Consider the following 24,879-nt stretch of genomic DNA (forward strand, 5'->3'; position numbering starts at 1 on the left):
GGGAGCCCCTCCCTTTAGAAGGCGGGTCGTCTCCTGATTGTCCAATCCGGGAGCCGTTCCCAGCGGCCTTCGGCGGCCATGATTGTGCGGGGCGAGAGATCACGTGGGGCGCGGCTGTCCAGCTTCGGCCTCCATACGTTTGAGGGGTTGCCTGTGTTTCTCGCGCAAACCGCCTGCGGTGTTAGCGAGAAGCATCGTGACCCCCTCAAGCGACAGCAGGCTGTAGGGCATGTGGTGGCCTGCACTGGCTCAGGTGCCCCTTGGGGACCCGCACAGCGCTACCTCCGTCCGAGGGCGCCATCATCATTCACCGAGGCTGTGTCCCATGTCTTGAGCCCCGAGAAGGGGCCGAGCTGGTTCTGACTCCCGTCCGGGGCCGGTACCGGGCCTGGGCCCCGTGAGGTCTCAGAAAACAGATTTCGAACGAAACATTCACTGCATTAACTGAAAAACTCTGATCCAAACTGCCCCATCCACACCCTTTCCCATCCACAGACAGGCCTGGCCAGAGCTGGTAGAAAAGGCTGATTTATATACAGTTTCCTGAGGACAAGGGCTTTGTACAGAGGGGGGCAGGTGGGGCTGGGGCCGGCGCTGGGTGCTGGCGTTGCCTCCATCCTCGGGAGAGAGTGACAGGGGCAGTGCTGTCGAGGAAGGGACCAGTCTCTAGCTGACTTCCTCCGAGTCCCGGCTCTATGTCCTCTGGCGGTTGACTCCTCTCTCTGGGCCTCAGTGTCCCCCTCTGTAAAACGGGATGATAGATGTGTCTGTCTCAATGGGCCGTCTGAGGATCCGTGGACCGAGAGGAAAGCAGGAAGCTCAGGGCTCTGCCCAGACTAAGAAATCAAAGTCGCGCACAGCCGGCGCTCACTACGAGTGCAGGCCTCGCTGTCCAGGAGGGCTTCACGGTGATGGACATGTCCTAGATCTGTGCTCTGCACCACAGCCACCATCCCAGCCACGTGAATATCGAGCCCTCCAAAAGTGGCCAGTGCGCCCGAGTTTTTCATTTTCCCCGATTTTAACTTGAATAGCGTGGTTATTGAGCGGGCGAGAAAACAGGGTGCTGGACAGAGACGCAGGTGGGAAGAAAACTCCTCGATGTTATTACTTACAAAAAAATCAGAAAATTTTTGTTCAGAAACGTGCTGAAATGAAAAATCATTACGTTTAGAAACATCCTCCAACCAGTTACCGGAGAACTTGTGTGTTTCAAACACCTCGAACAGGTGAATCTACTTCAGCAAGTGTAAATTCCAGGACACCTAAGTACAGATCAAGTTTTTCTGATAGAAATTTAGCCTCTGAATTGAGATGTGCGGTGAGGGTACCATACATACGTACTTACTGGATTCTGAAGAGTCGGTATGAAAAAACGTAAAAGATCCCATTCATAATTTTAGAAAATAATTGATTACATGTTGAAATGGCAATATTTTGGATACGTGGGGTGAAATAAAATATATTATTTAAAGTAATCTGTTTCTAGCATACGGAATATAGTCAATAGTGTTGACGACGACATACAGTGCCAGGTGGATACCAGACCAACCGGGAGAATTACTTCCTAAATTATATAAATGTCTAACCGCTCTGCTTTACACCTGAAACTAATACAAAATAATATTAAACGTCAACTCGAATTGAAAACTTAAAATTAAAAAAATTAAAGGAACCGGGTCCCTTTTACCTTTTTTTTTTTAACGTGGCCATTAGAAAACTTAAAATCACTTGCGTTTCTTGTGTTCTATTTCCGTTGGACAGCATCGCCCTAAAGGCTTTGCATGTGCCGTCTCACTGAACCTCTAGACAACTCAGTGGTAGAAGGACTATTATTAGTCTTTTGGACAGATAAAGAAACTGAGGCAGGAGAGTGAAAGGCACAGGTGCCAGAACCAGACAGTTCAGTCAGACCTTGGCTCTGTCCCTCACGAGCTGTGTGTCTTCTGGCAAATTATTTACCTCTCTGTGCCTTGGTTTCAGCCTCTATGAAATGGGGGTAATAATCGTACCAGCTTCTCAGTTAAGCGAGTGAATGTGTGGGAGCCCCATCGCAAGGCCCGTGTCACAGAGACACTGTGGGTGCACGTGATTCCTGCAAAATGTTTCTTCCTGTCAGACCCGCTGAGGCCTCGCTCCTTCCCCTCCGCTGACTCATCTGCCACCAGCCCCACACCTGATCCCAGGTCCCTTCCTCCATCACATGCCTCCCATGGCTTGGTGCTGCTCTGCTCAGGATGTACCAGCTCCCTTGCCTGGCATCTGTGGCGTTTTTTAAACCCCCCACCCACAGCCGCCTCAGGCTGGAGCACCCTTTCACACCTAGAGGGGTCCCCTCTGCCGGCTCCAGGAGGCAGCTCTCTCCCGGCTTGCAGACTCCTGCACCCAAATATCTCCCTAGGGGTCCCTCACGCCCACAGGTCCCCACTGAGCTCGCTGTCTTGCCTTAATTTCCCTCCTCTTCAAGGTTTGCCCACTGTGCATCCAGTCACTGGTCCAGACCTAGGGTTATCTGTGCCACCATCCCCCCCAAGTCTGCCCCTCCTGATCCCTGAGTCCTGACTCTGCCCGTCCCCTCCTCTCCATCTCCATGGTCCCAGTCTGACTGAGTCCTTGTCCTCTCCCCCTGGACCCTCACCCAGCTTTCTCTTTGGCCTCCAGTCTCTCTTCCAGCCTGTGCCCCTCGTGGCCCCGGAGGGGTCTCCCTGCATCCAGAGCTGACCTCCCCCTTCCCTGCTGACAGGCGCATTCACATGCGTACGTGCGCGCACACACACACACACACACACAGAGGAAGTCCAGAGTCCTCAGCTTGGTGAAGACTCTAGACGAGTCCTCATCTAGAAATGAGTCAGTTGGCCACCAGCTACAGAGGCAGCATGTCCTGGGGACTGCAGGCAGGTGGCACCTGCAGCCCCCAGAGGGTCAGCCATAGTTGGGTGACTGGGGCCTCTGGCCATCCCCTCAGCCCTCCCTACCCTCTCCGCCCACCCTGCTGGCTCACCTGCTCCCCAAGGTAGGGTGTCCCCTGCCTCCTCCTTCGCCAGCACAGGCACCAGGTGGTGACCAGCAGCAGGAGGGCCATCGGCAGCAGCAGCAGCAGGAGGAGCAGCAGAGGGGCCTGAGGGGCTGGTGGGGCCGTGGCCCCCAAAGCCCCAGGGATCCTTGGGGGCAGCAGGGTGGAGGAGTCTGAGGGCAGAGAGGGGGCTGTGTGACCAAGGAGAAGGGCGAGGCCAGGGAAGAAAAGACCTTCTTGGTGCTGGCTGTGTGACCTTGGGTGGGCTGCCAGCCTCTCTGTGCCAGTCTCCCGATCTGTGGAATGGGGGCCATCACTACGCCTGCCTCATAAGATTGTCACAAAGCTTAAATGAGCGCACGTACAGAAAGAGCGTGGAACGGGGTCTGGCACGTAGGAAGGCTGCATTATTTTATAACTGGACAAATGTTTCTAGGGCTTTCATATCGCTTTATTTTTAATTCGTCCCCTAATAGTCTGTGAGCTGCATATAGGGGACAGCACCCTTTTCTGTCATATTTATTTGCCAGGACCCACTACTTAGTGCTCCCTAAATAATAGTATAAGAGTTTAATTTACATAAATTACATATTTGAATGAATGAATGAATGGATAATAAACAATGAAAGATACGACGTGTGAAGGTCTGATGGCCCACGGGGCCCCACACCGTCTGGCCCCCTTTGGTCCCTCTGTACCCTCTTGTCCCACCCTCTGCCCCAGGGCCTTCGTGCTGGCTGTTCCCCTTGTTCCCAGCTTTTAGCGACTTTTCAACAACGACCTCAGACTGCGATTCCATCACCTTGTTTTAATTTGCCTGCATACGGCTTGTTTACACTCAGATATTTTCCTGTTTATTTGATTCTTTACAAGTTTATTGTCTGTGTCCTGATTAGCGTGTGTGCCTCACGTGTGCACGAACTTGGCCTTGTTCTGTGCTGTGTCACCAGGGCCAGGCCCCAGGGAGGTGGCTAATAAAACTTGGTTGAGTAAATGAATAGCAGCGGTGTAACTACAAATGCCTAGCAAAGCTAAATATAAATGCAAAATATTGGAAATGCAGGGAGAAATCGAGGAAAAATCCGCTTTGAGTGAGTTTTCTTTAACTATTCTCTCAGAACCTGACCAATCTAGTGGACAAATAGTCCGAGGACAGAAAGACTCTGAATAATAACTGATACGGTAGATAGGATATGAAAATCCTGAACAAAAGCGAATTTACATTTTTGTAAACTTTTAAAAAATGGCTACTAGAAATTAAGTACTTAATCAATGAGACTCTCCTCGTATTGCTAGGGCACAGGGTCGCCTTAGACGAACAGGAAGGGACTGTCGTCTCTTGTCAGAGATGGGTAAACTGAGTCCTGGGATGGAGAATGAACTTGAGGGAACACGCTCACAGGCACGCAGCCCATGGGAGCTGGTGGGGACTGGGCCGCCCCAAGGGGATGGTGTGAGGGGCTGTGAGGGTGAAGAGGAGGGGCTGGGCTGGGGGGTCTGGGGGACTGGGGGGCTTTACCGGGCTGACACTGCAGCTCCAGGCACCCGGAGAAATTCCAACGGGTGATCCAGGGTTTCAGGGCCAGCAGCTGCTCGGAGGTGTCCTGCAGGAGGTGGGAGATGTTGGTCTGGACGAAGCGAAGACAGCTGGGGAGGGGCTGGGGGCAGGGGAGGGAGACGTCACCACCGCGCTGCCCCCATCACCTCAGGCCAAGGGCCTCCCCTGCCCAGTGACGCCCAGCGACAGGGCCCAGCCAGGCCTGGATCTCAGAGGGAGAGTCTGGCCCCTGCTTCCCCTGGTTGTTAGGGAAAAGCATCCTTAGCAATGCCTAGCAACCACCGAGGGAGACCTGGGTGCAGAGGGCATTTAGATCCCCTGTTTCTCCTGGCTGCTTGGGGAGAGAACCCCTTAGCAATGCCCTGCAGCAGAGCCTGAGAGATACGCTCGAGATTCGTGCACCGGGCCCAGGCCCTTCACCGTCCTCCGGTGCCCAGAGAAGTGTTAGGGCTCAGGGACGGCCCCCCAGGGGGACTGGGGTTCCAGCTCCACCTCTCTTGAGTTGCTCCGTCAAAGAAATCTCCAGTAAGGCCGAGGTGAGCTTCGCTTCCCATTCCCTAGGAAGACATCTCGCTCCCCTCACTTGTCCCCCAAGTTCAGGCTGACCTGGAAGGTACATAAGGTGACAAAGTGTATCTCGGTGTTCACGGCCTCCAGCAGGTTTTGCATCTGGGACCCAGCCACAGTCTTGAGCCGTCCCATCCAGCGCTGGGCAAGGACTAGGCGCCAGAAGGCCCCGCAGAGCTTGTCCTGGGGGAGAGACAGCCCGAGCTCTGGGTCCCTGGGGGAGGGAGGGAGGGAGGGAGGGAGCGGCGCGCGGGGGGTCGAGAAAGGAGGAGGATGCTAGGGGCCCGGACTCCTGGATCCGAGGGCAGAGGGGGCCGGGTTGGCGAAGTGGCCTGGTCCCCTGAGGGGCGGTGCTTCTCGAGTCTCTTTCCCACCTCCGCCCAGGCCCCTCCCATCCCTGACTCACGTCCTGCAGGTTGGAGGCCACCGTGACCGGGTAGTCTTGCAGAAGGTAGTCAGACTGTGGGAGAAAACGGGGTCAGGCCAGGCTGAAGACGGGACAAAAACAGAACTGTGGACACCCAGGGAAGTGGGGGACAGGGAGCCACAAAGACAGAGCCCCGGACAGGGGGCGCTCAGACCCGGCCACAGAACCCGGGCCTGGGACAGGGCGGCGGGAGGGGACGCAGAGGGGCGCGGCTCACCAGCTTGCGGATGGTGTCCGCGAAGGTGGACGAGATGGGGCTGTGCCGGAAGGAGCAGTCGGGGGTCCCCCGAAGGCCTGGGCTGAGCAGCAGCAGTAGCAGCAGGGAGGTCTGTGGGGCCGGGCGCATAGCCCTGTCGGCGCCGCACCCCCAGGCCAGGCGACGCCCCGGCCCCTACTCCCCCCACCCTCCACTTTCCCCAGGCCCGGTCCATGTCCTCATTCTGGGCCCCCTCCTCCGTCCGGCTCCCGTCTGCCCACGTGTGACCCCCCGGTCCCTAGTCCTCCCCGCTCCGGTCCACGCTGTTTTCAGCCTCCTTCGCCCCGTCTCTCTCTCTCTGTCCGCATCTCGCCAACTTGGCCCGTGGGTCTTGGTCTCCACTCCCCTCTGCCCGGCATCTTCTCTTCTGTGTCCACCCCCTGCCCTCCTGTGCTCACTCTCCCGTCTGTCCTTCCATCCGGGTCTTCCATCTGTACCCAGCTCCCTGTTTCGTCCCCCGACCCCTGTCCACCTCCGGCACCTCCCTCCATCTCCCTCCACCTCCGTCTGTCTGCCTCTGCCCCGTCCCCCTCACCCACCCTTGTGTCGCCCCGACCTCCGTTTGGCTCCATCTCCCCCCACCTCAGTCCGTCTCGCCCACCTCCCGTCCATCCTCTGCCCGGCTCTCCCGCCCCCCGCGCATCTCCCCTCTCGGCTCTGCGGGTCCTGACACTGCCCTGCCTTTCCCACACCTTGTGTCCCAGGTATACGCACGGTTGGGCTCCAGGCTGGCGCCAACACTATCATCTCGGCCAGGGGCCCCTCATGCCTGTGGCCAGATCTTGGAAGGGACAGAAAAGCGAGTGTCGGACACCTACACCACAGCCCCTTCCTCGCCCGCCTCTTCACCTCCCCGCCCCTCCGTCGGCCCCTTGATGTGGCTAAGTTTCCTCCTCCTTCTCCCTCAGGCTTCCTGCGTGCGCCCCAGTTATGGTGAAAACCCGGCATCTCCCCTTCTAAGAACCCCGACGTCCGGTCCCCGGAACCCTCCCCCAGACAGAGACCCAGGAATCCGACGCCCACCCCTCCTCCCTCTGCTCCAGCAGGGGGACCCCAGCCCCGCCCCTCGGGGACCCGGAGCCCATTTCTCCTCGCGCACCAAGCTAGCCCCGACTGGGTGTGGAGAGAGCCAGGCAGGGTGACAGCGAGAGAGCGAAAGTGAAAGGAAATTTTGGGGGGAGAAAGTGAACTGGGGTGGATTTGGCTGAGGCCAGGGGCGCCACCTGGTGGTGGCAGGTGGAGGCTCACGCCACGGAGGGCGCCTTGCCCGGTAGGGCTCGAGGTAAGGCGGATCCCCCAGGGTAGGACACGCAGTGGAAGGGGAGCTGGGGCTTAAACCCGGGTCTCAGAATCAACGCACACAGGGCACGGGGGGGGGGTCACCCCGAGTCCTTCATCTTCGCCTTAACCTCCCGCTCGCCCTCCGCCGCCGCAAACCTTGGCGTGGACTTGCGATTCTGCCTCTCACTGCCCAGGCAGTCCCGTCCACCAGCGAATTGGTTGGCTGAACGTCAGAACATGTCCAGAATCCGGTCACTTCTCATCATTCCCGCTGCCGTCCCCCGGGGGTCTGAATATCACTGTGGCCTCCTCACCCGGCTTCTCGACACCGCCCGCACCCCCTCAGCCTGCTCCCCACATCTAGCCTGTGAAAATCTAAGTCAGCTCACGTCCCTACTCGGCTCCAAACCCTGCCCCGCCTCCCACTGCACTCAGAGTGAGACCAAGTCCACTCCGTGGCCGGCACAGAACTGACCTCTAACCCGGCCTCCACCCACGCCCCGGACAGGTGCGCTCCTGCCCCAGGGCCTTTGCACCGGCCGATCCCGCAGCCTGAACGCCATCCCCCCAGATGCCCACACAGCTCACCCCCCACCCCCATCTCATTCGGGCCTTTGCTCAAACGCGCAGGCAAATACTCCTATCGCCCTTGTCCAAACTGCTCCCCTGCTTCGGTGTCGCCCTTGTCACTTATCACCTTCTGACACACAACGCACTTTGCACTTCTGGTCGGTTTCCGTTCCAGAAGGAACACGGTGGGTGTCTGTTTACCCTGCTGAATCTCCAGCACCTAGAGCCTTGCTCGGCTCAACCGATATTTGCTAAATGAATGAATAAATGGATCCCGGCTGCTTTCTTTCATTATCATTGTATACAAGAGAACGCCTCCGGTCTTTGTCCCTGAGCGAAAACCCCCAAGTCCTCGGAATTCCCCAGATAAGTGCCAGGAGTGTCTTTGTTGGGCCCCTGAGCTCACCTGAGCTTATGCTAATGAGGTGGTGACTCAAGATGGGGGGCTGGTTGGGCAGGAAAGACCGATCTCAGGATTAGAGGGTTGGCGTTTTGAGCACTGGGTATCAGCTAACATGCTGCCCTCCCACCTCCCATATCTCCAGGGAAGGGGAGGGGGGCCGGGTGCCAAGTTCCACCTCTGCCTCCCACTTCACGAGGCTTTGTCATCTTCTGTGTCTTCAATCTGTTGTAAAGACACCGGTTAATAGATTTAGGCTTGGACAACCCACGATAATCTTATCTCAAGATCTTCAACCGAATTTCATCTGCAAAGGCTGTTTTTCCATATAAGGTCACACACTGGTGAGGATGTACACTTATCTTTTTGGAGCCTGGGGTCCCCTGCCAAGTTCCTAATCAGATCTTCATTATACCTCCAGACTCGATGCAGTCACTCATCACCTAATCTCCAGGGAAATCAAAACCACAAGATAAACCACATCCCACCTGTTAGAATGGCTATTATCAAAAAGTCTGAGATCACAAGTGTGGGTGAGGGTGAGGAAAAAAGGGACCCTCCGTGCACTGTTGGTGGAAATGAAAAATGATGCAGCCACTGTGGAGGGTCCTCGGGAAATAAAATTAAAATCACCACGTGATGCGGCGATCCCACAGCTGGGTATACATCTGAAGGAAATGAAAACAGGATCGCGAAGGGGTATCTATGCCCCCACGTTCGCTGGTGGCACTGTTTATGAGAGCCAAGATATAGAAACAACCTAAGTGTCCACTGACGGATGAACCGGTAAAGATGTGAGATTTTAATATGTCTATATAATGGAATATTAGCTGTAAAATGGAAATACTGCCCTTTGCGACAACGTGGATAAACCTGGAGGACATTATGCTAAGTGAAATAGACCAGATGGAGGAAGACAGATAAAATGCAGTTTGATCTCATTTACAGGTGGAATTTAAAAAAAGTCAGACTCATAGAACCGGAGTAGAACGGTGGTTGCCAGGGGTTGGGGGTGTGGGAAAGTGGGGAGACGGATATTAGCTCTCATTCCGAAGATGAGTAAGTTCTGCAGATGGACCGTACAGATAACCATGGTGCATTCTGGACTGTACACGTCAAAGAGAGTAGATGCTAAATGTCCTCACCACACACACACAATTAGGAAGTGACCGATGTAATTTACTTGACCGTGGTAACCATTTCGTGATGCATATGCATATTAAATCATCCCGTTGCGCACCTTAAAAAATCATGTCGTACAAACAAAATATGTAGTTTTCTCAATCATACGTCAATAAAGCTGGGGGAAAAACCCTCCGTGTAGACAGCACCTTCCCTGGACAGACTTCTGCCACCTCTTACCCTCCCCTCACACACACTCACTCTCAGGCTGGGTAGGGCTTCCCTGAGCTTCTACTATTATAGTGAGTACCACCTTAGGGTGTGTCTGCCCTTCAACTAGAAGAGCTGAGCCCACCCCTCCTCTGCTCCCAGACCCTCCTCAGCTCTCTAAGTGCCCTTGGGACAAATTCCCCGCCTTTCCCGACACCTCGATTTTAGTTCACTGAAACCCACGTCAGGCTTTTGCCCTCTAGAATTGAGAATACACTTGTGTCGTTTCGTTTAAGCCACTAACTCTGTGGGAATTGGTTGCAGCTGGAAGAGAAAACTCATGCACCTTCTACCCACTAGAACACAAGCTCCATGAGGCCAGGTCGTCTTGCTCAAGGGCGTCTCCCCAGTACCTGGAGCAGTGCGCCTCGCTCACAGCGGGCCCTCTGCAGCGACATGTTAACTGGATGCCTCAGTCAACTATGAAGCCCCGCCCCCTGGGCTGAGGTGATTGGCTCGGAAGTGGATACCTAACCCGGCCTGGCCAATCAGCTTTCCTCTCCTGGGGGCGCTGCAAGCATCTCTAGCGGTCTAGGTGGCAGCATATTGACCTCCCACCGTTGGCTTTAGCTGGCGAAAGGAGAAATAGGAAGGACACTGAGTCAGGCCATGGAATCTGGGGGGCAGTCATCAAACCACAGATGGGAACCAGAGCGCTTCCAGGGACTTTCCTACCGGCTCTTGCATTCCTGTTTCTCCTGTCCAAGCATCTGGAGCCTGGGACTGACTTTGTTCCAGAGCTACTTGTGTTTCGTTTCGTGCCAGCACGCCACGGATTCCGAGGCAGGGCATGGGCAGAGGACGCCAAAGAACAGAAGCCACCCGACGGAGAGGACTAGAAGCCACGAGAGGCCCTGTGGCCCAGTCCACGGCCTCTCAGAGTCCCCTCTGTCTGTTTCGCACACACCGTGCCGTTCTGGAACCAGCCCACTGGGCTGCTGAGTCACACCACTCAAGTAGCCCAAACAGACCCCAAGTTACGCTCGCTCCTTCCCTCAGAAGCACAGCCAAATTTGGTCAGTTTATTTGAGGACAAAGAACCCAAAATCGGAGGAAAGTTCCAGGCATCTGGAGTCTATTGGGGTTAAACTCTCTTCTGTTCAAGATGGAGTAGACGGCACGTGGGCTTCAGTCTCCCATGGGCAGCCACAGGGCCTTGGTCTGTGCTGCCCGCAGCTCTAGCTCCGGGCCTGCCCCCTCGGCCTCCTGATCCCAGGCCCGCAGGCAGCCCCTGTTCACCCACACCGGCTTCAGGTTTCCGGCTGAGGCCCACTCCACAAACTGCGAGCCCTGCCATGGAGAGAGGGGGTGTCAGCACTTCCTCGGCTTGGTTGATAAGCAACTGTTTCCTTGGCAACAAGGACTACAATTGAGAAGGGGCACAAAGCCTGACCTAGGCCCTGTTACTATAAACGCTCAGCTCCTCGCAAGCAAACCTTCCAGATGCTGAGGACAACGGGGTTGACCTCTGTAGCTGGGGAACTTCCTCCCGTTAGCAGCCCACATCCATGGGGCCTCCTATGTCCGTCAGGAGGTTTAAGATGGCCCGTGGGCTTCTGACTCTGTTGCTAGGGTGTGGTTTTTAGCAAAGGGTTGTTCATTACATTAGGTCTTTGGGTTGGGCAGGATCTCAGGTCCTTGTTGCTAAGAACATCCTCTTCCTTAGCAACTGGGGCACAACCTCAGAACCTGGTTGCCAAGAAGCTTCTCCTCCTTAGCAACGGGAGTTTTAAGGGAGCAGAGCCATGTTCCCAGAGGAGGAAGAGCCTATCGGTGGAATTTAAGGTGCAGAAGGTGGCGGAATGAAGTGTACCTGGGTGGAGCCGAAATACCACAGGGCCTGGACGTCCTGGTGCAAGGCCAGGCAGCGGGTCAGGTGGTCCCGGTCTCCTGTCACCACGTTCACCAGGCCCGCCGGAAACAAGGTGATCATGTCCTAGGGGACAGAGGGAGTGGGCCACCCGGGGTTGGGAGGGAAGGAGTCCGAGACCCCCCGAAGGCAGTGGGGGTAGGTGACTAAGTGACCGCGGGGCTCCGGGCAGGAATGGGACTGGGGTCATGGCTGGTGAAGGCCTGTGGTATGCAGAAGAGGGTCGCTGGGTCTAGAGGAGCGAAGGCTTGGATGCAGGGACTGGGGTTACCATGGTTAGCGAGGGGGTAGGGTGAAAGCCAAGCTCCATGTAGGCCTTGGGGTACTCGGCATCATCGTGTTGTCCCAAGGGCTGTTGGGAGCAGGAGCAGGCGGGCAGGAAGGCGGGTGACTATACCTGGCAGACATCCAAGGCAGGGATGGGACAGGCCCCGCTGGGCACCAAGACCACAGTGTTGCCATAGGCCAAGGCGGGGGCCAGCAGGGACACAAAGGCAAGCAGGGGCCACTCATCCGGGCACACGACAGCCAGCACCCCCAGCGGCTCGCGAAGCCGTAGCACAGGGCCTCTCAGCTCGGCTGCCTGCAGGGGACAGGCGGGAGGTTAAAGGCAGGACAAGGGAGCCAGACTGTCCTCCCGCAGCCTCCTCCATCGCCTGCCCCTTTCTTCCTCATCCCCATCTTGTCCATAACCAGATGCTGCAGAGCCAGACGGTCTGGGTTCAGGTCCTAGCTCCAGCACTCACCAGCTGTGTGACCTTGCGTGAGTTCCTTGACTTCTCTGGGCCTTAGTTTCCCATCTTTTCAACAAGGATAATAATAGTACCCACCTCAGAGATTTGCCGTTAAAATGAGCTGAAGTGTGGAGCGGGTAGGGGTTTGCCTTTGTGTGTATGTTTATTTTTTTTAACTTTGTAATTGACGTGCGCTTAACTGCACGTTTCTAAGGGGACAATCTGATAAGTATTGAATGTAAACGCCCATGAAACCACCCACAATCAAGGTAATAAACGTCCTCTTTCAAATGTCCTTGTGCCCCCGTGTGATCCTTAACCTCTGCCCCTACTTGGACCCTCTGTGATCACACAATCGCTTACCTGCTTTCTCTCACTACAATTTTCTAGATACGGAATCGCCCAGTCTACACTCATTTTTTTAAAAAAAATCTGGCTTCTTTCACTCAGCATAGTCATTCTGGGGTTCGTCTACGTTGTGGAATGTTCACCCCTGACTGCTGAGCAGGATTCCACCATAAGGACATTCCATGTTTTGTTTATCTATTAACCCACCGAGGGACATCTGGGTTGCTTTGTTTCCTGCTCTTACGAATGACACAGCTATAAACATTGGTATACGTCTTTGCAGGAATATATGCTGTCACTTTTCTCGGATTAAAACCTAGAAATTAAATCTATCTAGGTAAACGTATAGGACTCGCGGCTGGATTATAGGTTAAGAGTATGTTTAACTTTTTAGGAAACTGCCCAACTGTTTTTCCAAAATGGCTGTCCCATGTACATTCCCACGGGCAGGGTACGAGTTCCGGTCCGGTCCCTCCGTACCCTCACCGACACTTGGTATCGTCACTTTTTGGATTTCAGCCATTCTAACAGGTGCATGACGATATCTTATTGCGGTTTGGATTTGCATTTCTCCATCTTTTCGTGCGCTTCCTGGCCAGCCATGAGCGAACATTTTTTTTTTAAACGCCTACAGCATCTGGTCGTCCTAGGTGGTCTCCCATCCAAGTACTAACCAGGCCCGACCCTGCTTAGCTGCCGAGATCAGACAATATCGGGCACGTTCAGGGTGGCGTGGCCGTAGACAAGCAAACATTTTTTTGAGCCTTAAATGCTTTGTTCGTTTCGTCTTTATAACCACTCCTCACGGTCAATACGATCTGTAAGCGTAACTATATAACTGTCTATCTCTGATGGAGGAGACCCAGGTCGAATGACTTGTTATTTTCCCAGTATCTTTCTATTACCTCTATGTCTGAGTGCTCCTGAACGATCTCCTTAGTGACTGAATTCTCACTTTCTTCAGCGAACCCCCACAATTCATACCAGCCCAGTATCTGTATTGGGTTGGATGTTACGTATGCAAATGAAACAAAACTTACATCATGTAAAACTTTGTGCGATGCATCCTCTATTTCCTATCCTATCCTATTTTTTTTTTTTAAATCATGGCTACGACTCACTAAATTAATTTTATGGCCCAGCAAGGAGTTTCTAACGACAGTCTGAAACACGACTCTGTGGGGTGGGCCACTTGCCTATTATACAGATGAGGACGTCGAGGTGCAGAGGTGAGGTCACTCGCTGACGATCATGCAGCCTCGGCCCAAGTCCGGCTCACTGCAGAGCTTTTGCTCTGACCCGTTCCAGACCTCCTGCCCTGCCCACACAGCCGTCTCACCTGTGGGGAGGGGCCCTGGGCCTGGGCGCGGGATCCCCAAGCCCTGAGCCGCCTCACACTCAGCTCCACCTCCGCCTTGGCGGCCTTGAACTCCACTCCGTGCCTCTCCAGCCTTGAGGTCAGGGCGGGCTCCCGGCGCTCCAGGGCAGCTGCCAGAGCCCACAGCAGGGCTGCCCGGGCCCCTGGTGACTGGTCCACCCAGCTGTGGGCGGGCAGCGCATGTTAGGGTCTGGTACCCTGGTCCTGGCTCTTCCCAGGTGCTTCTCTGTGCACAGCCCCTTCTCTGGGGTTCTGAGCCCCACGGCCCATCCACCCGGGAAGGGTAGTGAGGGGTCCGGACCCCAATCCTGTCACCCCCAGGAGCTTATACTCCACAGCCCACTGGCCCTCGGGGTCCAGACCCCGTAACCCGTCAGTCCTTGGGAGTCCCAGACCACTCTCTGCTGCCCCATGACCCCTGGCTTTTCCCCTGTGACACCCCCTTACCCAGGGGCGGCCTGGTGAGCGGCCTCCACGGCACCTCGGATATCCTTGGCTCCACCCTCGGCCACGTAGCCATGGAGATCTCCATGGGAATCCTGGATGGGCCTGGAACTCCGGGCGCCAGGAGCCTGGAAACGGCCCCCCACAAAGAGCCCATAGGGGGGTGCTGGGCTGGAGGAGGGAGAGGCACGAGAGTGAGTCCTGGAGCCAAAGCTCAGAGCCCACGTGCCACTCTATCGGATGGACCGTTCTAGCTCCCATGAGCCTCTGGGGGACTCTGAATTCCTGGTCCCCCGAGTCACTGGGAGAACACAGACCTCCATGTAGCAGAACTAAGGGTCTCATCAGGCCTGAGTGGTGGGTGTGAGGCCATAAGACCCAGAATGCAATTCTCAGCAGGAGTTGGGGACTCCTCTATGGCTCTAAAGACCCCTCTTCAGTCCATGGGGAAGCCCGGCACAACTTCCCTTTACCCCGTCTATACCCCGAGAGATTCTGGGAGCTGCGGCTCTTGGAAAAGCTCACCTGGGCCCTGTCTCAGGCCCAGCCGGTAGGGTCGAGGGGACGGCAAGGCCAAAGGTGTCATAGTTCAGATTCTCATAGAAGTAGGGCATCCGGGCAGGGGTCCCTGAGGGCTGCAGATACTCGTACATACCCTATGAGAGGGACAGTGTCAAGAAGATGCAAGGTGGGCACAAGGTCAACGGAGGGGCAGTGACGGCGGCGGGTGGGGGGAGGGGTGACTCACATCTAGGCCCCCGTGCCAGGACGACCCACTCTCCTTGCAGCCACCTGTGGGCACTGCGGGGTCCCTGAGGCCGTGGGCATTGATCCAGACCGTGCCCATCCGGAGCCTGTGGGCAGAGAGGGAGACACGAGAGAGAAAACAGGAAGTTGATGGGGGCGGTGTCAGAGAGGCTGCGGGGAGAGAGACCCACAGAAGGAGGGAGACATCGCGACCAAGCCTGGGCATGCCGACAGGCCGCCTCCCGTGGCCCGGGGGCGCCGGCTGACCTGCAGCCCAGCTCCAGCGCCTGCCCCAGCCTCTCGCTCCACACGCTGGCGCTCCCTCCTCGGGGCGTCCCGTTGGCCATGGCCAGCGCCTCCTTGGCTGTGCGGAATGGGGAGGCCACAACCAGGGGCCACGGCACCTGGAAGGGTGACAAGGGTACTCGGGCGGCCTGGCCGGCCAACCCCTCCCGTACCCCACCATTACCGGACCCGTCTCCGACCCCCCGATCCAGGCCAGGTGGTCACCCAGGGGCCTCTGCTCATAGGGCGCTGCCCACGTCCGGCGCAGACTGGCGGATGGAATAGGACATCTGGGACGGGAAGGGCTCACCTCTCTCTGGGCACACGGGGAGGCTGGGGGCAGGTCACAGACCAAAGTTGGCGGAAAGAATGGGCTGACCGAGGGCACGTCACCGGCCTGGAACACCTGGGGACAAAGAGAAACAGACCAAGAGGTCTACTCCCAGTCGCCTGCTCCTCGAGAGCCCGGGAGTCCGGGCCCCCAGACCCTCCTCTCCCAAGCCCGGGTCTCTCCGCCCTGCGCACCCAGCTCACCTGTGCGCCCTGGCTCTGGGCCTCAAGCACGTAGCGCTGGGCCAGGTCCTGTGCGGCAGTCCCTCGGGTCCCCATGTCCACGGCCCCGTCCAGCCCTCGGCCACCCCGAAGCCGCCCCATCCGTGCCCGGAGCCGCCTCATGGTGTCATCCCACACAGACTCCTGGATGAGAAGCCTGAGGCCCCCCTGTTAGGAGAAGGTTGTCGGGGTGGGCAAAAATCAGGGCGCCTGTGCAGAGGGGGGACAGGTCCCCACAGTGGGCTGAGACTTGGGAACACACATGCAGAGGTCAGAGGAGGGCCAAGGAGAGAAGTGGCTGAGGACCCTGGAGGCTCTCCGAGGCCCCGGAGCCCAGGCAGGAGGCGGGGTTGCAGGAGGCGGGGTTGCAGACCTTCCCTCGATGGAGTGAAGACTGGGGTTGGAAAACGAGGGACATTGACGCTCAGGAAAACGAGGGGTCCTAAAGAACAAGCGACACAGGCCCCCAGCCCCGCAAGGCCAGGAGAGCGGGGTGCGGAGATGCAGAAACCCGCGGGGAGGGGTCCCACACGCTCTGCGGTGTGAAGACGGCCGCGTGACACAGGACACCCTGGGCCCCGAGGTCTGGAGACAGACACGCACGGCCCCCGGGACACGAGGGGACATGAGCACACAAGCCTCACCGGGCTGCGGTCGGACCAGGCCGCATCCACGACACCCTCCACGGCCGAGTCCACATCCGCCACCTCCATCAGCAGCAGCAGTGACTCGGCCCCCAGCGCCAGTCCCAGCTCAGGACCCAGGCCCGCCAGGGTCCGCCGGAGTGCCCGTCCTTCCTGAGGGAGGCCCAGTGGGGTTCAGCTGGGGGAGGAGCCTTCCTGCCCCCTAGCCGTGTCCCATCCCCCTCCCAGCCCTGAAGATACCTCGACGGCTCCGCAGAAGGCCACCTTCTGGACCCCGGGCTGAGAGGCCAGGACAGGCCCCATGGAGGGCGGGCCACTGACCACGTTGAGGATCCCCGGGAATCGGCCCAGCTCCCCTGCCAGCTGGGCCAGGAGGAGGGGTGCTGGAGAGGCTGGGGGCACGAGGACCACCGCGGTGCAGCCTGGGGAAGGCGGGCAGCTCAAGGACCCAGGGGTCCAGCTCCAGTCCCTCCTCCCCCAGACCGAGTCCAGCCCCCAGCCCATCACTTACCCACAGCCAGGGCGGGGCAAAGCCTCCACATCATCTCAACGAAGGAGAACGTGGGTGGCACGATGAGACCAATGACTCCTGCAAGAACAAAGGAAGGGACTGTGACAGGTGCCACTGGGTCGCGAGGCGGGAGGGGCCGGGGGCCCGGACTCCTGCTTCTCACCCATGGGCTCCCAGCCTGACAGCGCCTCCTCCTGGGTGTGCGCCTGGACCGCATGGTACTGGAGCAGCTGCTGGGCCAGCGGGACGTCCCTGTCGCGAACCTCGCGAACGGCCCGCCCAGTAACCAGGGACTCCAGGGTCCACAGCAGCCGCTGGTGCTTCTGGATCATCTTGGCCAGTCTGTGCAGAAAGCAGGGGGGACGGTCACTTTCCAGGGCCCCTCAGTTTGATAAGACTCCCATACACCTGGACTATGATAATCCACATGAACCCCCGGGGCGTCCCCACCATTTAGCAGGCGGGGAAGGCCCAGAAGCTTATGGGAAATGCAGCGAGGAAACCACCTGAGGGAGCCGGGTGACCTTGGCCACCTGTAACCCCCAGGGGTGCTGGGCTTAGCTCTGACCTTGACTCCATTTTGGGAAGTGGAATCTCGTCTCGAGCTGCCCCAAAAGTGGGCTTTGGGACTCCACCAGCCCAAGGAGCAGTTGGGACATGAGAATAACAGAGGCTTTGTCATTACTCGTCCCGATGCACTGTGGAAAATGGGTGTTTTAACCACTAAAGGCCCAGACGCATGCTAGGAACACGAACCCTAGAGGCCAGTGAATTCAGTGGGATGCTGGGAAACGGAGTCTTTGCTCTCAGGTCCCCCCACCCCACCGGGGTCCACACCTTGGCTGCGTCACCTGATCAGGTGCTGGGCCCGAGAGGCTCCAGGCAGTCTGCTCCAGCTCTCCAACGCGGTCCCGGCGGCCTCGGCGGCTGCTGCGACATCCTCGGCCTGCGCCTGCAGGCAGCTGGCTAGGTTCTCCCCTGGGGAGATGAATGGGGGGACCCAGATAGGAAGGGGACAGCACACCGGAACTGAGGGGGGCCGAGATGTCCAGAGGCTGGGAGCACCCTAGGCAGGGCAGTCAAGCTGGTCCCCAGCCCAGTTCTCTCCTCCGACAAATATAGATAAACCTATTGGTTGTTGCTTTGATTGCTTCCCACAGGCAAAGAAGGGATTTTAGTAGATAGTGACTTTGAAAAGCATCTGCAGGGACTTGGGACCATAACTAGAATGGCTGTTAGCAGAAGCCAGAACGCTCAGCCTCCTTCCCTCGATGGCCGCTCCTTGCCCTCCAGGCCCCGAGCAAAGGGAATGGGATGTCTTTGGTGGGCATGGCCGGAGGCAAGGACATCTGTCTCTCCTCCAGTGACACCGAGGGACACATCATACCTGTGACGGGATCCTGGCAAGGCACTGAAGTCCTGTGTTCCGGCTTTAACCACTTTCCATTGACATAGTGACCCAAAAGCCGGTCCTGGGTGTCCAGCCAGGCCTGGGGGAGGCAGAGACAGTTTGGAAAGGGGTCTGGGAGGCAGTTGGGGGAGCTCAGTCCCTACCCAGTGTCTTTTGGGAGGGGGACATCTGCTCCCCCTTTGCCCCATCAGCTAATATTTTTTTCTGTGTAGGCGGAAAACACACATAAACATAAGATACACCTAACATAAATTCACCATTTTAAAATGTACGATTCAGTGGCATTTAGTATATTCGTGATGTTGAGTAACCATCACTACTTCCAGAACATTTTCATCACCCCAAAAGAAAACTCCGTACCCCTTAGGCAGTCATTGTCCCTCTCCTGCTCCCCACAGCCCCTGGCAACCACTGAACTGCTTCCCGTCTCTGTGGCTTTGCCTGTTCCAGACATTTCACGTCAATGGAATCCTAGAACATGCGACTTTTTGTGGCTGGCTTCTTTCCCTTGGCATAATGTTTTCGAGGTCCATCTATGTTGTAGTGAGAGTCAGTGCTTCCTTTTGACGGCTGGATGATATTCCACTGGATAGACCACATTTGGTTTATCTACTCAGCAGCTGATAGGTTTTTGGGTTGTTTATGCCTTTGGGCTATTGTGAATCCTGCTGTCGTAAGTGTTTGTTGACAAGTTTTTGTTTGAACACCTGTGACCCTTGACCGGATCCTGGAAGCAATGCCCATGAGACTGAGCGGCTTCTAAGCCAGGTGGCTCCTGTACCCATCTCTTTAATGGCTCCCCCTCCCACGTCAGCTGTTGTCCCTTGGGGGAGCGGGTGTGGACCCCCACTGAAGCGAGTGGAGGGGAGTCCCTGGAGCTAGGGGGCACATGGCCTGGGTCTGGATCCTGGCTCCGATACATACTCATTTGTAACCTTAGCCAGGGTCTTCTAATACTGTGGCCTCTGCTAAGCCATGTTCCAGATGGAGATAATGACAGTCCCTCTACTCCACAAGGCTGTGGTGAGGATTAAATGGATCATGCATGTTATATGCTTAATTTTATTGCATCTCACCCTCCACGTCGGCTTCATGTTTTTCTCTGTCTCTGGTCCTGTCTTCCCTAAATTCTTGCTAAATCCAAGACACGCGTCCACTTATTCTTTCTATAAACTCTTTTCTTAACATCCCCGATGTCACCGGCTCCTGAGTTTTCTCTTCTGCCAACGGGCCCTTCTCATTTTTCTTTACAATCAAATGCTCAGCTGGAAATTGCCAATTCAAACTCCCCACCCCCGGGAAAAAGACATTTTTGAAACAGTTGAGGGAGTATGAATTATGAGTTGAGCATTAGACACTAACGAATGGCTATTAACGTAGCCGAGAGTGAAAATGGCATAGCGGTTATGACACATGATGACTTCTTATGTCAGTAATGAGAATTCAAATATCTGTGGGGAAAGAACATGATATCTGGGATTTAAATCACTCCAAAAAAGAGAAAACAAAGATACAAACTTAGACCAAATGTTGATTGTTGAAGCTGAGTGATGGGCACATGGGAATTCATATGAAGTACCCTGCGGAATCCTGTAAAAATTTCCCCTCAAAGAACGAAACTCTGAAATGATGTCCACAGGGTCCTGGCAGACAACATCTGTGTGAGATGAGGGACCAGAGGAGACCAGGAATTCATGACTTGTCTAATAAGACCATCGCTAATGGATCCAGATGATTTTTGTTAAGGAATGTGAACCAAGGGTTGCCAAATTTTGAGATTTTATTTTCAAGAGATGCTGGAATCCGGGATGTTTACATGGAATTAGTTGTCCGTGAATTCACATTTTAACAAATAAAGTTCAGGCCAAAGAAAACATGTTTGTTGGCTAAGTCTGGCCCACAGATCATAAGGTCGAGACCTTCGCTTGGCGAGAGGTGGGGCGACCACGGGTTCTGGAATCTCAACTTCCTCTTTTAAGCTGTGACTGTGGGCAAATTGCTTCCTCAAGCCTCTATGTACTATCACTAAAATAATGACAAGAATGCCCTCTCACAGCCATTAAGGGGTTTCAACGTTGTCATGCTGAGCACAGACGATGGGATATAGAAAGCATCCAATAAATTTTTATCACGTTATTGCTATTTTATGATATTCCACCTTTAATCAACCTCCGCCTATGAGGATTCTCTGTATATTGTCCCAGGTTCTCTTATTCAAGCCTCTACACTGTATTTCTAAATAATCTTGTCATTCTTACAGCTCAGTTATCTTTCTACATTGGTGACTCCCCGGTCCCAGTTTCCAGACCTGAGTCGCAAAGTAGGATTTGACTCTTGCACACGGCCCAAGCCTGTCTGTCCCCAGGTCCCTCACACTCTGGCCATGTGATGACCGAGCTCAGTGTCTTTCCCCAACAGCTTGCTCCCCCAGGGTTCACCACGGAGGGGGAAGGAGAGACAGCCGCCCGGTCACAGGACCAGACCCCAAGCATTGTCCTTGCCCTCTCAATCCCCCAAACCCTGTTCCTCCTGCATCTCTGCCTCACGCCCTCCTCTCCACGTCCACAGCCCGCGCAGGCTCTGGTCTCATCTTCTTCCGCTTGGACTATTATTCGAGCCCCTCGACCCCTCACCCTTAAGAGAAGCCCGAGCTTCTCACACTTGGGTGCTAGAGGGCCCTGCATATCACTATAGTCCCGTAGGGGAATTCTGAGGGGCCTAGGTAATTACAGAAATTTCGAGGCATCTTAGTTAACTACAAGAACCCTCAAAACGTTCTGGAAGACCCTGAGGGACCGCGGGGGTCCTAGAGAGGTTCTGAAGAACATCGAGGGCTAACGGGAGCCTCTCGGGAGTTGAAGAGGCCCCGATGGAGCCCCATGGCACGTTGAGAGGTAGTGAGGGGTTATGGGGGCCCCACGAGGGTATTCTGAGGGTCCTTGGAGAATCGTGGGGGCCCCATGGGAATTCCGAGACCCGCGAGACCACGCGACGCTCTGATGGGGCCCTCAGGAATCACTGGGGCGCCTCGGAGGGTTCTGAGGGATCGAGGAAACGCCACCGTCAGCTCGCGCCGTGGAGCGCGAAAACTACCGATTGTCAGCGGAGTCGACCGCAGGGCTGGGAGGCGACAACCGCAAAGACTCCCGGGAACGCCCGCCAGAGGTGGGTCCTACGGGCAGGCGGGAACCACGTGAGCCGAGAGGGGCGGGGTCGCGGAGCGGCCGCGGGGGATCACGGGAGTCCGCGCTCCCAACGGGGCCCGGGGGCTGGGGGAGGGGGCGGGCAGCGCCGGCGGGCAGGCCCAGCCGACCGCAGGGCTGGGAGGCGACAACCGCAAAGACTCCCGGGAACGCCCGCCAGAGGTGGGTCCTACGGGCAGGCGGGAACCACGTGAGCCGAGAGGGGCGGGGTCGCGGAGCGGCCGCGGGGGATCACGGGAGTCCGCGCTCCCAACGGGGCCCGGGGGCTGGGGGAGGGGGCGGGCAGCGCCGGCGGGCAGGCCCTCACCAGTGCGCATGCGTGGCTCTCGGGCGCCGGTCCGTAGTCCAGCGTGGAGAAGATCTCTCGGGCGCGGGACTCTGTGCTCGTGGCAGCCATCGCCCGGCCGGACCGCTCTCCACCGACTGCCGGGCACTGCCCCAGAGAGCCGTGAGGTCCGACGGGCGGCACCGCCTCCTCCAGCGCAGAGGGCGGGGCTACGGGAGAGAGCGCGTAACCCCGCTTTAGGACCCGGTGACCCCGCCCACGGGCCTACGCTGGGGGGAAGCGGGGGTCTTAGTTCGGAGCACGCTTAGTTCTCAAAACGGGGGATGGGGCGGAAGAGGAACGAAAATGTGGGTGCCTTGCAAATAGGAGAGCTCCAGATTTAGAAGGCTGGCCGTATGGGTGTGTCTTCCCGCCACCCCGTTCACAAAAGTGCAGCTTTTGGCCCGAAATACATTTACTAGAGAATCGAACCTAGCTCTAGGACGAAGCGACAGGTTTTCAGAGACTAGAAGGGGGTCACTTAGGGTAGACATCGGAATTAAGGTTTTTGTTTTGTTTGATTTTGAAATTAAAGTTTTGATAGTGTGCCACCCTTTACTGCCCCCTAACACGGCCAGATGTGGTTGTCGGGAAGGAGGGGAAGTGTGGCTTTAATCGACACCGGAAGTGTGGCAATCGGGGCCCAGCCTCAGAATTTAGTTTTGATTGGTTGGCTGTGGAGGTTGGGTTTTGATTGGTGGCCTCGGCCAGACTATGATTGGTCGGTAACGGAACGCGGTTGCAGGACTGATGAATGAGCGTTGGGGTAGTTGACAGTGTGGCCTATTCAAATCCAAGGTTTCACAGACCGGAAGAGTCTGTGTCATTTACACATTTGGCAAGTAGGACGTAGAGAGCACCTAGATATATGGACTCCCAACAGAGTTGACGACGATATCTGATCTGAGTGGAATTATAGTCTCCGGCCAGATTCTTAGATTTTCCTACAGAAAAGTGGGTGTCGAGAGTCGTTTGAGGGCCCAGGAGCAGACTCCATAGTTCAGATCCCGGCGAAGGTTCCGCCGCGTTGGGGTTGCTGGGGAAGCTTAGGTCTCTTCCCCAGGGCCATGGCGGACTCGAAGTTGCTGGTGCCAGAGCTCAACGAGACAGAGACAATGGGCGCTGAGACGGCGCGTTTCCAGGAGCTGCTGCTGCAGGTGCGGGCTGACCGGGACTCCTGGGTCCCTGGGTATTTGGGGATTTGTTTTTTTCAGAGATGGGACTGCAGTTCTCAGAATGCACTAGGGAGGCAACAGGCTCTACAGGCATCGTAGTTAGTTAATTCCAGGTTTGCAAGGCTCTGGAATCAATGGGAGTGGCATTGGGATTGTTCTTTGGATTCCTCAACGATGGAAGGGGACATATATATGTCTTATTCTCTGCACAGCTCGTAGACATAAAAATTGCTCAGTCAACATCTGAGGAACAAATGAGGGGTCTGATAGCACAAATGCCAAGCCTGGAAGTCGTTTTCCTTGCAGGCTTCTAAGGAGATCCAGCAAGCCCAGACAAACAGACCAGAATCAACACAGATTCAACCTCAACCCGGTGAGAAAGGCAGAAACCCCAAAAGAGAGAAAGAGATCGTCCCAGAGAGAGGGAGACATAGATCGCGGGAAAGGGACACAGAGGGAGGAGGGAGGAGATACAGTAATAGGGTTTAGAGACCTTGGCAGGGGTGAGTGAACAGAGATCCAAAGATGGGGCAGGGAGAGGGAGGAGGGAGAAAAAGACTCCAGGATAGAGAGTCAGAGGTCCCAGGGTTGGGGAGGGGAACAGATTCAGAAAGTGGCACATTGAGTTTGAAAGAGAGGGACAGATCAAAAGAAGGAAAGACGGGGGAGAGGATGGGTGGAAATCGAGACCTATGTGGAGACAGACGATCAGGATCACCCCATTCCCATCAGGCTTCTGCATAAAGACCAACTCATCCCAAGGGAAGGTTTTCATCAACATCTGTCACTCTCCCTCCATCCCTCCTCCGGCTGACATGACTGAGGACGAGCTGCTCCAAATGCTGGAGGAAGACCAAGCCGCGTTCCGCATCCCCATGAGTCTGGGAGAGGCTCATGCCGAACTGGATGCAAGTCAGTGCCGTCGGAGGACCCAGGACCCTAGCCCTCTAAGTCCTCTAGGATCCAGGAGTCCAGGGCCCAGGACCCTCCTCCAACAGGGCCTAGAAATCTGGACCCCTGACCTGATACTTTTCCCCGTGGCATATCCCTAGCTTTCTGGGCCTTCGGCACCCTCTACACAGGGCAGTCCTGGTTCTGCCTACCTGGCCAGGCTGGCTCTTCACCCTGCCCCACTGCAGGAAGGGAAGGCTGGGCAGGTGCCTCATTAGCTGGTCTTGTGGCTGCAGCCCCTGGCTAGCCCTCACTCATCCCTGTTTGTTCCTCTGCCCTTCTCCCCGTCTGTGTGTCTCTACCTTGTCTCACCTCTGTCTCTGATGCATTTCTGTCTCTATGTCTTTGTTTTTTCAATTCACACATGTCCCCTGTAGCCTCCTAAGCTTTGGGCAGTACCCTGGGGAGTAGGGACGTATCAGACACAGAACCCGCAATTTCAGTAATGTGTGATTCTTGCTATGCTGGAGGGGGCTCTTCGCCCACACAAAGTCTGGAAGGCTTCCTGTAGGAAGAGGCGCCGGATATAAGACTTGAAGGAACTGGAGGCGCTCATCAAGCCAAGACAGAGAGGAGGGTTCTGGGCAGAGGGGACAGAAGGGTCAGAAAGAATGATTGAACTGAGTTGGTCATTAATCGAGAGAGACTGGGAGAAATTTACAGGGACGAGGTCACTATAGAAGTGAGCGTCTTTCTCTCCGGGTGGGAGGGGCAGACCACGCAGGGCCTCCAGCGCCAGGCTGAAGGACTCAGGCCTTCCCCTGGGGGTGCTCAGGAGCCATGGGTGGGCTGTGAGCAGGGGAGGGGCAGGGACAACTCTAGGATGTGGCGGGG

General features: G+C 56.2%; 3 protein-coding genes and 1 pseudogene across 8 annotated transcripts in view; 1 reads left to right on the forward strand and 3 right to left on the reverse strand.

The window, feature by feature from the left end:
- Positions 1-2: 2 nt before the first annotated feature.
- On the reverse strand, positions 3-6,988 carry FLT3LG (fms related tyrosine kinase 3 ligand). 5 transcript variants are annotated; one of them, XM_006905033.3, is made up of 8 exons: positions 6,924-6,988; positions 6,539-6,605; positions 5,786-5,896; positions 5,548-5,601; positions 5,181-5,324; positions 4,536-4,674; positions 3,005-3,189; positions 3-742 (listed from the first exon to the last, which is right to left on the reverse strand). In XM_006905033.3, the coding sequence occupies exons 2-8, from the start codon at positions 6,569-6,571 to the stop codon at positions 530-532; spliced, it is 879 nt and encodes a 292-aa protein (XP_006905095.1). In that variant the 5' UTR covers positions 6,572-6,605; positions 6,924-6,988; the 3' UTR covers positions 3-529. The 5 variants fall into 5 exon arrangements, with proteins under 5 accessions (XP_006905095.1, XP_024904139.1, XP_015446924.1 ...); XM_025048371.1 differs by lacking the exon at positions 6,924-6,988 and adding an exon at positions 6,848-6,897; XM_015591438.2 differs by lacking the exon at positions 6,924-6,988 and having other exon boundaries at positions 4,536-4,620; positions 6,539-6,828.
- Positions 6,989-10,444: 3,456 nt separating this feature from the next.
- On the reverse strand, positions 10,445-22,036 carry ALDH16A1 (aldehyde dehydrogenase 16 family member A1). Its single transcript, XM_006905035.3, has 17 exons — positions 21,902-22,036; positions 18,368-18,470; positions 17,832-17,958; positions 17,144-17,322; positions 16,981-17,058; positions 16,710-16,891; positions 16,470-16,622; positions 15,808-15,993; positions 15,584-15,679; positions 15,256-15,392; positions 14,990-15,095; positions 14,767-14,897; positions 14,245-14,412; positions 13,759-13,960; positions 11,735-11,920; positions 11,281-11,403; positions 10,445-10,757 (listed from the first exon to the last, which is right to left on the reverse strand). Exons 1-17 carry the CDS (start codon positions 21,989-21,991, stop codon positions 10,596-10,598), a joined length of 2,409 nt encoding a protein of 802 aa, XP_006905097.1. The 5' UTR covers positions 21,992-22,036; the 3' UTR covers positions 10,445-10,595.
- LOC112482202 lies at positions 13,045-13,163 on the reverse strand (annotated as a pseudogene).
- Positions 21,915-24,879, forward strand: part of PIH1D1 (PIH1 domain containing 1) — a 4,932-nt gene continuing 1,967 nt past the window's right edge. The window contains exons 1-4 of one of the 2 annotated variants that reach the window (XM_006905034.3): positions 21,915-22,047; positions 22,983-23,076; positions 23,401-23,467; positions 23,827-24,006. In XM_006905034.3, coding sequence (XP_006905096.1) covers positions 22,987-23,076; positions 23,401-23,467; positions 23,827-24,006 — 337 coding nt within the window. In that variant the 5' untranslated portion in view covers positions 21,915-22,047; positions 22,983-22,986. Of the gene's footprint in view, positions 22,048-22,195; positions 23,077-23,400; positions 23,468-23,826; positions 24,007-24,879 lie in introns of those variants that run through there. The other variant, XM_015592318.2, reaches the window with a different exon arrangement.

Source organism: Pteropus alecto, unplaced genomic scaffold, assembly GCF_000325575.1.
Source record: "Pteropus alecto unplaced genomic scaffold, ASM32557v1 scaffold41, whole genome shotgun sequence".
Classification (NCBI taxonomy): Eukaryota; Metazoa; Chordata; class Mammalia; order Chiroptera; family Pteropodidae; genus Pteropus; species Pteropus alecto.

Excerpts from the sequence above, each read along its gene's own strand:
- FLT3LG (XM_006905032.3), bottom strand. The coding sequence starts at position 6,772 with ATGCCGGGTTTTCACCATAACTGGGGCGCACGCAGGAAGCCTGAGGGA. Across the intron at positions 5,602-5,785 it reads CGGACACCATCCGCAAGCTG|TCTGACTACCTTCTGCAAGA; the intron begins GTGAGCCGCGCC and ends TTTCTCCCACAG. Across the intron at positions 5,325-5,547 it reads TGGCCTCCAACCTGCAGGAC|GACAAGCTCTGCGGGGCCTT; the intron begins GTGAGTCAGGGA and ends TCTCTCCCCCAG.
- ALDH16A1 (XM_006905035.3), bottom strand. The coding sequence starts at position 21,991 with ATGGCTGCCACGAGCACAGAGTCCCGCGCCCGAGAGATCTTCTCCACG. Across the intron at positions 15,393-15,583 it reads CCCCGTGTGCCCAGAGAGAG|GTGCCGTGGCCCCTGGTTGT; the intron begins GTGAGCCCTTCC and ends TCACCCTTCCAG. Across the intron at positions 14,413-14,766 it reads GGGCCTGAGACAGGGCCCAG|CCCAGCACCCCCCTATGGGC; the intron begins GTGAGCTTTTCC and ends TCCCTCCTCCAG.